Below are 12486 nucleotides of genomic sequence, written 5' to 3'. Positions count from 1 at the left end.
CATTCACGTAACTCTATATTGTGTTATCCAGGCTCTGAGTCTGTACAATCAGAGGTGTAAGCTCACCACATATACACAGGGTTAATTGAGTGGTCATAAATTAACTTCACATTACTGTGAGGCTGTGAAAGGAGCTTTTGAGATTCCCAGCACACTTTTCCAAGACAGTGTATTTCTTTAGAAGCAATGACACTGCGTCTGACTCCACAGCAGATAGTATGCAAAAGCCCCCTGTCCAGGATTCACCCGGACAGTCCGGGTTTTGAATCATGTTTCCGGGTTTCAATCTGTCTGAAATCCAGACACATGGTTCAAAATGGGCTGTGGCTCCCTTACGAACTGAGATAGCCACACAGAGCTGCAAACAGCTGTCTGTGGGCAGATTCAGCATCACTGGGGGGGGGGGGGGGGCACAGGGTATTGATGTCAGCAAGAACAACTTAACCACACCCATTGTTCACCATAGCGTACATAGCGTGCCGCATCACTACTCTCCTTGGGGCACACAAAGGTGTAATCCTATAGCGTATACTATGGGGAAAAAGAAGTGCCCTGTGCCGCTATGGTGTTCAGGTTTGGCTTGAAGAAAAGGGGGCAAACCTAAAAAGCCCCCCCCCCCCACCTGAATGGTCTGCCCCTGGTCTCAGCTGAATAATGTGCTTGGGTCTCCGGCAGTACAAAACTAAGACCATTGCTTACCTTTCTTAGGCCTTACAGGAAATCACCCCGATAGCAGCCCCACCCAGCACAAGGTTTGTTTTCAGAAGAAGTTTCCAACTTAAGCTTAGGAAAAGGAAGAGTCCACACAACGACAGACATTTTACTCTTTATTGGAACACATTTGATTCATAGTTGATTTACACTAGATTATGTCAGTCATCCCAATGGTGATGGTACATTCCTTAAGTTGCAAGCAGATAGAGAACAGCATAGATGGGCGTCGAGGAGCAGCCCAAACCTTTAGGAGTTTTTTCCAGAGTCCTACATCCTAAGCCAAAGAGATATGAGTATCCCCATGAGTCCTGCACCTCCTTTTCTTGTTCCCCCCTATTTTAAACCCCCAGGAAGTTAAAGTCTAACATATATAACTAAATATTAACAAATTGTGAAGAAACATTTACCAACCCATTTTCTTTTCAAGACTAAGATCTGGTGTGGTCCTATTTAGTAAGTTCAGTAATCGGTTAGTCTTTTATTGCCTTAGCAAAAGATTATTTCTGATTGGTTGTTTTGGCTTACTGCCACCGTGCATTATTTATCTTTGGAAAACATCTCTGAAAAAGGTACATATTTAGGAGAAACATCAAAGCTGGAGATACAGTGATAAATCGTAAATAAGATGTCATTTTTCATATAGTCACATGTATTTAATGCTTTTCAGGAGAATAACTGAACACAATCACCAAAATGTATTAAAGTGATTGTAAACCTCAGACATGAAATATGAACAAAGCATATCCCTCTATAGTCTGTACGTATCTCAGTCCAGAGCACTAAGTGTCATTTCTGTCTGCTGCTTCATCCCTCTGCTATGTGTATGAGTCACTTCTGACAAGTTTTTCTGACAGCAAGTGCCTGTGATTGACAGCCTCAGCTCTGTTCCTGTGTGCTGTGTGAAGGGGGGGGGGGGGGTATCTTCCCTCCAATCAGCTCTCAGCGATCCCCTCACTGAGCTCTTCAGTGTGCGTGTGATGCCATCTACCCCATCCTCCCTGCTTTCTGAAAGCTCAGACAAACTGCATAAATTCTGCACTTTGAAGGTCTGTAGAGAATATAGGACTGTAAATAAACAGGTGCAACTTAAGTAGGAAGATTTGTTTCATCTCTGTGTATTATCTGAGGCCAGTCACTTCACTGGGTTAATGTAATTCCATGTACACACGAATGGACTTTCCGGCAGACTAGGTCCGACGGTCTTCCCAATGGACTTTTTCGACGGAGTTCCGATGGACTTCTGAACTAACGGACTTGCCCAGAAACAAACAGACTAAGTCCGTTCGAAAGTCCGTTCATTTTGAACATGATGACGCAAGACAGGACTAAAAAAGGAAGTTCAATAGCCAGTAGTCAATAGGTGCCCTTGCGTTGTATTTGGTCTGTCGGACCAGCATACAGTCGAACAGTTTTCCCGATAGGAATTGAGTCTGTTGGACAGATTTGAAACATGTTCTATTTCTAGGTCCATCGGATTTTTTAAAAGAAAAATGATCGGATTATCCCACACATAATCGGAATGTCCAACGGACTGATCCCATCAGACCTAGTCTGCCGGAAAGTCTGGTTGTGTGTGTACACGGCATAAGGATTTACAACCACTTGGTATATGGAGTCGCGCAAGAGAAAAAAGGAATGTAGCTTCTAAAAGTTTTTTTTTTTTAATTATAAAAGGAGAATTTGAAGGATAAAAGAGGAGCATGAATTTAAAGAATTGGCTTATTTGCACTGATTTAAAACTCACAAATGAAAAAATGTTTGGTTGCGCAATTCTGAACATTCCACGTTCCATCACTCCACATTTCCACGCAGTCCTCATCGTTATGGTAAAGGCTGTTGGGTTCACCTGCATGCCAGTTGAAGTATCTAATGACTTGTCCAGACAGATCTCTATAGTCACCCTCATACTGCAAGTCATTTATACCAATGACTATGTGCCTTTGAGCCTTTTTGCGGAGGGACAAAATGGCCTTGTTTTCTTCTTGGGTCCGGGGTACGGCCAACTGACCTCCGCCACTGGCACAGATGGTTTTGGCCTCGTCGTAAGTAACTTCAAAACGATTCAAAATATAGGTTTTGTGCGTGCTACTATAAATTTCTTTTCCAAACGAAAAAACTATAATAGTGAAAAGAAAGGAAAAAGAAAAATTTTTTATCATGAGACTTCATGGAACACATAGTTGAAAGTAACATCTGACAGTTTTCATTAGGTTAAAGGGATCCTCTAGGTCAGGGGTGTCCAAACTTTTTGCAAAGAGGGCCAGATTTGATAATTTTAACATGCGTGAGGGTCGACCATTTTGTCTGACATTCTTTGAACCGTTAAAATTAAAAGCAAATTAACTAATACACTGTACAACAAGAATTCTCTTGCTTTTGTGGCTGTGTGTGGTGAAGAGTCTAAGGATGAGCTTGGGCATGTTATTTGGATATTTATCAGCATATAACACCCACCTTCACTTTAAGAGGTAAGTTTCAGGAAAAAAACTTACATTTTAGGTAAAGAACTGTGAAGCAAAATAAGGGTCAGTGTCCATCAATGCAGCCTCACCATTTCCCATCTGCAGCCTCTCCATTGCTATGAATGCAGCCTCACCATTGACATGAATGTAGCCTCACCATTGCCATCGTTGCAGCCTGATCCATGCCCATTAGCAACCTTGGAGGGGACAGGGAGGGGGCGGGACTAGCGCCAACCAATTACATACAGGAGAATCTCCTGTTTATGTGGCAGCCTCTTTAATACAACTTCCCACCTACTATGATAGCTAGAACAGTAGTCCAATGATGGCCCAGGAGACAAGACTTCCTATATAAGGTTATTTAATTATGCTATTGAGTAAACAGGAGATTCCCACTGTATGTAATCTGACGGCACTCATCCCGCCCCCTCCGAGGAACGATAAATACAGTATATATGGTATCCCATGCATGGGATTCTTTAGGGTCCACAAAAGATATATATCCAAATCACTAGTGGGGCTGCATTAAACTGGAACGCGGGCTGCAATTGGCCTGCAGGCTGGACTTTGGACATACCTGCTGTAGATGGACAACTGTGGCAGCCATTGATGATCTCCATCTAATAATTGTAATTTCGAGGGCTCAGCTGCTTAAAATCCAGGTGTCTAAACTGTAGCCTCAGCAGTAGCTCTTCATCTAAACATGTACTCTAGGACACCTAAAAATCATCCCTTGTAGTAGGGCTGCATCTGTAAGGCAGGGTTAAATTCTTTTTTATGACTGGAGAACTTGGTAAAGCACTTTTACTAAGCTGATCCTCCACTCCTGCAGGCTCCTCTGCACTGCTAGAGCAGTCCCTGCAGCCTGAACTCTCCTATGCTTCTGTGGTCTAAGGTCTTCTGACTTCAACAAGACCAATGCACTGATTTTTTGCTTACTACTGCAAGGGAATGCTTTTAGGTTTCCAGGAGTTGGGCTTTAAGCTTGGCACACACATTTTTAGCATTTTCATTATTGGCTCAGTAGACTGCTGATGTCAACTATGAGCTGTGGACTTCAGCAGCATAGGTTGGACCTCCAATTCTTTCAACTCTCCTCCCCTTACTGAAGTATCCAAAGCAACTGCCTCTTCTGCGTACCCAACTACCCATTGTTCCCAAATACAAGATATACATTAACCAACTGAAAGTAGCCCCGTATAAAGCATCCAGCTAACCTTTTTCCTGCTTCTCAAGGTTTGATTGCAGATCTCTCATCCGTGACTCCATAACAGTCATTTGCAATTTAAGATTTTCTATAGCTAAGAAAAGAGTTCACACAATCAATTTTGAATGTATTATATGCTAAATAATTTTTATGTTCAGGACTAAACATTACAATATTTTTCTACTTTTTCTTTGCTCATGAGACATTGAGAATTAAGAGGAAACTTTTAATTCCAGTTTTCCAGTGTTTGTAGCGGGCACCATAAAATAATAACATGCCAGACATATGTCGACCTGCCATGCAGTTCGTTGGCAAGTGTACCTAAAAGACCCACACCAAAGAACAAAGCGGACCTCTCCTTGCTCCTCATCAGCTGGGATCTGCAACCCCACTATACCTTCAGTCCTCTCTGAAACCTGCACTGAGAGGAATGAAGGTGTAGAATTAGGTGTTTCACAGCCTAGTACTTGCGGACAATCTGCTATCGGTACACCGACGTCCGATTGTACCAGGCAAATTTCCCCACCCCAGCTGCTGCACCGCCAAAAGAAGTTCACTCTCAGCCACCCACATGCCCAGCAGTTGAATGCTAGCTTGGCTAAAATGCTAGCACTTCAACTAATGCTTTTTTAGTTGGTAGACTCTGCCGCCTTCCGTGAGTTTGTGGAATATGCGGTTTCTCAGCAGCAGGTTCCCAAATGCCACTTTTTCGCACAGAAGGCGATTCTGTTTCTCTACCGGTATGTGGAAGGCAATGTCTTGGCCTCGATGGACAGGGTTGTCAGTGGTAAGGTGCATATTACCGCTGACTCATGGTCCAGCAGGCATGGACAGGGGCATTACCTATCTTTCACGCCGCATTGGGTGACTCCGCTGGCAGCTGGGAAGGATGCAGGACAAGGTGCAGTAGTGTTGGAGATTGTTCTGCCACCATGCCATCAAAATGCTACTACTGGTGATTCTGAAACACCTCTGTCCTCCACCCCCTCCTCTTCTTCTTCCTCCATGGCCTCTTCCTGTGCTTTGTCCTCGGAACCAGCAGTGCTCTGTAGCTGTTCAAGGGGCTACGCAAATACACAGGCAAAAAGATGCCATGTGGTGCTCGTGCTGGTGTGCTTGGGGGACAGGAGCCACACTGGGGCAGAGATTCTGTCAGCTCTGCAGGGGCAGGCTGAGAGGTGCTTGATGCCACACCAGCTTAAGCCAGGAATGGTGGTTTGTGACAATGGCACCAACCTCCTCTCTGCCCTCCAACAGGGACAACTGACCCATCTGCACTGTTTGGCTCGCGTCCTTATAGGATGTCCTGAGGCAGGACAGGAATGTCTGTGTGCATTTCCGCCAGTCATATAATGCCAGTGCTCCGTTGGCTGACCTCCAAAAGGAATTTAAGCTGCCCAAGAGCCGCCTAATCTGTGACATGCTCACCAGGTGGAACTCAACATTGGTCATGCTGCAGCGGCTGCACATGGAGCAGAGGGACATCAATGAGTACCTGTGCCACTATGGCACCAGGACAGGGTTAGGGGAGCTTATTTTTTTTTTCCACGCCAGTGGGCCATGATCAGGGATGCAAGCACTGTCCTGTCATCATTTGAGGAGGCCACGAGGATAGTAAGCAGTGACAGTGCATGTATCAGTGGCACTGTCCCTCTTGTCCACCTGTTGGAGTACACGCTGCATGGAATAATAGACAGGGCACTTGAGGCAGAACAGAGGCAGGAACTAGATGGATGTGGGGAAAGATGGCCCAGAAATCCCAGAGTAAGGGGAGGCCCTTATCCTGCCCACACTTGCCCTTACGGCCACAAAGGCTCTCTTGCAGTGAGGAAGTGTAGGGCTCTATATCCTCCTTTCTGCCAGTTATTGCAGGGATTCTTATATAGCCTGGATGTTTGCGGGTTTCTGGGGCCCCTAATCCCTGAACTCATCATGATTTGAGATGGTCCTGGGTACGGAGACTCTGACATTTCCATTTTGCCACTATGGAGGCAGTCTAAATGTTAAAATGTTAATATGATAAAATGTAATTTGTTTGGACTGTTATTCGTTATTTTAACTGCCGTAACTAGGCTATTAGAAAAAAAGAAATGGCTTGGGGTCCCCCCAAAATCTATACCAGACCCTTATCTGGGCACACAGCCTGGCAGGTCAGGAAAGGGGTGGAATGAGCGAGTGCCCCCCTCGAACCATACTAGGCCACACCACATGCCCTCAACATGGGGGGTGTGTGCTTTGCCCATGTTGATGGGGACAAGGGCCTCATCCCCACAACCGTGGCCGGAGGTTGTGGGGGTCTGCTGTTGGGGGACTTATCAGAAACTGGAAGCCCTTTTAACACACACAGTTTTCGACAAATCCCCTATGTAAACCATCGTCAATCATGCCACTAGACGCACCGAAAAAAGAAAAAAAAACGCTCCCCCCCACTATGAAGGCTGGCTGCCTACTGCAGGATTCACCGTTTGACAGTTCTTATATAGGTAAGGGGGCGGAGCCACCTGGCTACGTCACTTAGTGGCACTGTCCCCCTTTTGACATCACAGACTGTTGCATGCTGGGTCAGCAACATCACAAGAGGCGGTGCCACCAGATTACATTGCCAAGTGGCCCCACCCTTACCTATATAAGAACTGTCAAAGCACAGAGCAGGGATTTGGCGAGCAGACATCCCAGAAGGCAAATCGTTTTTTATTTTTTGGGTCGTTGGTGCGGCAGGCGGCCTGATTGATGATGGATTCACATTGAGGGACACTGTTTTTTTATTTTTTAATAAAGGATTTGTCAAGAACTTGTCTCCTGTTTTTATTTATTTTGTACACTTTTTTTGGTGAATGGATAGAGGTACTATGTACCCAATACTCATTGACATGGGGGATTCAGGATCTGGGGGCCCCTTTGTTAAAGGGGGCCTCCAGATTCCGATAAGACCGCAGACCCCCACAACCACTGATCACGGTTGTGGGGATGAGGCCCTTGTTCCCATCAACACAAAGCACCCACCCCCCCATGTTGAGGGCATGTGGCCTGATATGGTTCAGGAGCGGAGAGGGCACTCTCTCATCCCCAGCTTTCCTGACCTGCCAGGCTGCAAGCCCCGGATAAGGGTATGGATTTTGGGGGCATGGGGTTCCCCTAAAAAAAAACATACCAGACCTGAAGGGACTGTGGGAGGACCCCGTTTTTTTCTTTATTTTTTCAATTGCTGGGTGTCAGCAATTGTCACCACAAGTCCTTTTAAATGGGATTTGATTATTATTATTTTTTTTTTAGAAATGTCTTTTTAGCATGTTCTATATATGCTACAGATGCATTTTTTTTAAACATTTTGGCAGTTTTTTTATTTAGCTGTCAGCGGGGAAACCCATTGACAGCTGATGACAAGTAGATGTACTTGGGAACCTGTTTAGGCAAGACAGTCTAATTGTTGCAGGATTGGGATTAATTTAATCCACATCTTTTATAAGGGGAGAGAAGAAAGCAGAAAGCTCTGGAAAATGAGTGGTGATGTAATAGTGCAGTGATTGGTCTGGGATGGTGGACAGTAGTCTTCCCTTGCCGCACCTACTTTGCCCCTAAGTACTAGTGTTTTGGACCTTGTGAATGCAGTCAACTGCCGCATTGCACCTGCAACCACGTGTGTACTGAGGCCTTGGATAAAGTATAAGTCTTCTCCTTCCCAGGCTTAGCACCATCAGAGAAGCAGAACTGTGTGGTAGAACTGGTGGGGTGAAAATAATTTGGATCTTTTCCATGAAAAGCTCAAGCATTGGAAAACTGGCTTGACAACTCCAGGTTATTGGAAGGCATTATTCAGACCATTTCTTATACGTATGTAAATGCGTTAAAAAAAGCAAACTGGAGAAAAGTGATCCGGGCTACAGAGCTGTAAAGCTAGTACTGACGCCAGGAAGAAAGCATGTGAAAAAATACATTGGCGGCAATGTATGTTTAGCCGCGCTAGATTTTAGCAGCTTTTTTCTACCTCTATTCAAAATCAATGGTTCCCTATGGGAGCCCATTAATTTGAATAGAAGTCAGATCATGTCAGGATCAGCGACTTGTGTGCTGAGGATCTTGAAGAAAAAACGCTCACCAAAATAAAATAAAAATACTGACATGGGGTTCCCCCCCTGCCAAGATCCATACCAGACCCTTATGCGAGCATGCAACCCGGCAGGTCAGGAAAGGGGGGGCAAGCAAGGTTTTGTCCCTTGTGACGTCACCATCCAGGGCATGATGGGGGGCGTTGACATTCCGGGGGCAGGGCCTCTGGATGATATGTCATGGCACACTGTGGACCCAGTATTACACCGGGAGATCACATTGAGTCAACATCGGAAGAAGAACAGAGGGAGAAGACCCGCCAAAAGAGTGAGAAGACAGCGGAAAGAGAAGACCCGGCAGAAGAGGGAGAAGACAGCAGAGAGTGGAGAAGAATTGGAGAGGGGAGAACAAAACCGTCAGAGGGAGAAGAGACGGAGAGGGGAGAAGAAATAGGAAGAGACACTGGATTTGCTTTAAAAAAACCTGTGTACTGTGTTCATTTTTGACACTTTTTTTTAAGGTGAATGGGTATTGATACAATGTATCCCATACTCATTCACATAGGGTGGGGGGCAGGATCCGATAAGCCCCCGTCGCAGACCCCGCCAACCACCGGTCGGGGTTGTTGGGAAAAGGTCAACATGTTGCAGGCATGTGGCCTGGTATGGTCCGGGGGGGTGGCAGCTCGCTCTCCCCCCTTTCCTGACCTGCCAGGCTGCATGCTTTGATAAGGGTCTGGTAAAGATTTTGGGCGGGGGACACAACACCATTTCTTTAGATGTGGGGGTTCCCCTTAAAATTCATACTAGACCGAAGGGGGTGAGCCCCAGGCCAATTATTTTTTTTTTCATTTTGGCGGAAAGGTTCCTTTTCAAGATCCTCAGCACACAAGTTGCACCGCCAGTCAGATCCTCATAATCCGAATTCTGGTGCGACTTCTATTCAAATCAATGCGCTCCCATAGAGAACCATTGATTTTGAATAGAGGCAGAGAAACGCCTGACGAGGCTATATAGCGTTAAGCCGCATTTAACAGCTTTTAACAGCTTTTACCGGTGTCTGTCATTTTTTAAGCTGTAAAAAAAAGCTCCAAAACACGGCTGTAAAAACGTCCATGTGTATGAGGCCTAATACTAAATTAAAATAAAGCAACATGTAATTATGTGAGCATGAAACTTTCCCTTTCAAGAAAAATTGTCTTTTACCTGTATCCATGCTGTCTCCTCTTTCCCCTTTCGGTCCTTGTGGTCCTGTCAGTTATGAAACATATTTAATGAGAGAGTTAGTGAAATAAAAATGCTAAAGTTATATCTTTATATCGAGGGCAGAAGGTCAAAATAAACGACATCCTACAAATATCCTTTAGTCAAAGATCTTTATTTTAACCAGAGGTGTCGATGACAGTGTAGCGGTGCCCCCGTGGGGTCGCTGAGTACAGTAGTTCCACATGTCACCCTGGCCAGTGCGGCATTCACCTCCAGTCACACATTTCTAGACAATGAACAGTCCATCAGCTTGTTTTTGTGGTCTTTATTTGAGAGATTACATTTGGAAGGGGAAAAGGACTTCAGTCACAGATAGGGATGGATGGTGAGCTCACTCACCCCTTGGCAGTCAGTACCTCTCATCCAGATGTATCTGAGGCTGCCGGACTTAACATTTCCAGCTCCTACTTTCCTTTTCTGGAGCACGCTGCCATGGATTGGAGTGTTGGCATACACAGAGGGGTAGGAGTGGGGGGAAGAGGTGCAGATTGAGCCCTCTCTCCTCTCCCGCCTGTGTGTGTGTTTGGGGGGAGGGTTTGGATTGACCTGATGGCATCCACCCACGGATCCTAAAAGAATTGAGCTCTGTAATTTTAAAGCCATTGTATTTCATTTTTAGGGACTCATTAATGATGGGAATAGTACCACTGGATTGGCGCAGGGCGAACGTGGTGCCTATATTTAAAAAGGGAACAAAGTCTTTACCAAGTAACTATAGACCTGTTAGTTTAACTTCTATAGTTGGGAAGATACTGGAGCGTTTAATAAAAGACCACATAGAGGAGTTCTTGCTGGAAAAAAAAAATATTTTAAGCAACAGACAGCATGGATTCATGAAAGACAGAAGTTGTCAGACAAACCTGAAATATTTTTATAAAGTGGTAAGTAAAACCTTGGACAGAGGGGTGGCGGTGGACGTGGTATACTTGGATTTTGCAAAAGCGTTCGATACAGTTCCACACACATGGCTCATGTGTACGGTCACTGATGCTCTCGAGTGCGCGTCCCAGCGGGCGCGCGAGAGCAGAATTCTAGGAGGCCGTTAATTAACGGCCTCTCAGAGTTAAACAACCGCCCTGAAGCCGTTAATCGGCTATGGGCCGGTTGTTAAGTGGTTAAGAAAGTCCTGGATACTTTTCTAAATTCACACAATATAAATGGGTACTAACATTTATAGGTCAAGTTGATCCAGGGAAAATCCGATTGCCTCTTGGGGGATCAGGAAGGATTTTTTTTTCCCCTGCTGTAGAAAATTGAAGCATTCTCTGCTGGGGATGTTTGCCTTCCTCTGGATCAACTGTTTGTATAGAATTGGGTATATTGGATTGCACAATATATATATATATTTTTTTGTGTCTTTTTTCAACCTGACTAACTATGTAACTATGTTTGTTAGTGTTGGCTTTGGGTACTGTGAAAGAGTAACAGTCTCAGCTTAGACAACTGCAGCCAGAAACCCTGCTGGGAAGCCATAGACCAGTCTAAATAATATGTCCGGGTTTCAGGCAGTCTGAAATCTGGACGCATGATTCCAAACCCGAACTGTCCGGGGGAATCCAGGACAGGTGGCAACCCTACCCTGCTCTCCTCTTGGTCCAGTTTCTCCAGTTTACCCTGGTGGTCCAGGTAGACCTGGTTATGAAATACAATTAAAGTGTTAAAATGACCTCTCATTAGATATAATTTTACAAGTTAAGCAGGGTTGTAACTACAGATCATGGGGCTCGATAGCAACATTTATTGAGGCCTTCCAGCGATCTAATGCCCAAAAATGTATTTCAGCGTACACAAATGCAATTTAATCTACATATTTTGCAAAAAATAAAAGATGATAGTGTCGAGTACTGCCAGCTCAGCTGGCTTCAGCTGCCCCTTTTACTAGCCTTCCAGGAAGTGTTGACTGATACTCAATATTTTGGGGGGGCGGCAAACCAACGCCACTCCAAAACCCTCATTGCAGGAAATGGACGGGAATGCAGTGATCCCCCCCCCCACAGGAGTCGGACGGTAATGCAGTCCAGGTAATGCACTCTCTTGCGGGAGAACCCGCTCGATCAGAGGCCTCCTTATCTTAGGGAGGAGGCAGATCAGGCAGACATGGATCCGGGCTGCAGCTCCTCACTCCGGGGCCATCGCTTCTCCTCCAGGCCGAACAGGAAGTGGGTCCTGACTGAGACCCAATTGGCTGGGAGTTCTAATGCCCCGTACACACGAGCGGACTTAAGTCCGACAGACTTCCAAAGGAGTTCCGTCGGAGTTCTGCTGGAATTCCGACGGAGTTCTGACAGACTTTTCGGCCGAACGGACTTGGCCACACACAATCACACTAAACTCCGACGGATTCGAACGTGATGACGTACGACTGGACTCGAATAAGGAAGTTCATAGCCAGTAGCCAATAGCTGCCCTAGCGTCGGTTTTAGTCCGTCGGAGTAGCATACACACGAGCGGAGTTTTCGAAGGGGACCGGGTCCGGCGGAGTTCCGTCGGGAAAATTTGAAGCATGCTTCATTTCTAAAGTCCGTCAGACTTTGGCGAATCAAAAGTCCGTTGCAGCCCACACACGATCGGATAGTCTGACGGACTCGGTCCTTCGGACTTTGGATGTTGAAAAGTCCGCTCGTGTGTACGGGGCATAAGACTCCCTGGCAAATCGGGTCTCAGGAACTGCTTCCTGATTAGACAGGGAGGAGAATCAAGAAGCCACACAAGTGGTTGGGCTCCAGCCCACCCTTTTTTGAAGCCAATTAGAGCCTAAGGCTCCTGTGTGTTGTAGAAGGGACCTTCCAGC

The 12486-nt window shown here is 45.7% G+C and overlaps 1 protein-coding gene across 3 annotated transcripts in view; it reads right to left on the bottom strand.

Moving 5' to 3' along the window:
• Positions 1-814: 814 nt before the first annotated feature.
• Positions 815-12486, bottom strand: part of LOC143958165 (pulmonary surfactant-associated protein A2-like) — a 41976-nt gene continuing 30304 nt past the window's right edge. For all 3 annotated transcript variants that reach the window (XM_077467623.1, XM_077467625.1, XM_077467624.1), the window contains 3 exons: positions 9636-9680; positions 4394-4477; positions 815-2830 (listed from right to left, as the gene is read on the bottom strand). In XM_077467623.1, coding sequence (XP_077323749.1) covers positions 2448-2830; positions 4394-4477; positions 9636-9680 — 512 coding nt within the window. In that variant the 3' untranslated portion in view covers positions 815-2447. The remainder of the gene's footprint in view (positions 2831-4393; positions 4478-9635; positions 9681-12486) is intronic.

Source organism: Lithobates pipiens, unplaced genomic scaffold (genome assembly GCF_037356315.1).
Source record: "Lithobates pipiens isolate NorthernLeopardFrog02 unplaced genomic scaffold, aLitPip1_a1.2 Scaffold_59, whole genome shotgun sequence".
NCBI lineage: Eukaryota > Metazoa > Chordata > Amphibia > Anura > Ranidae > Lithobates > Lithobates pipiens.
The sequence above is the reverse complement of the archived record's forward strand: the minus strand, read 5'-3'. Positions and strand labels throughout refer to the sequence as shown.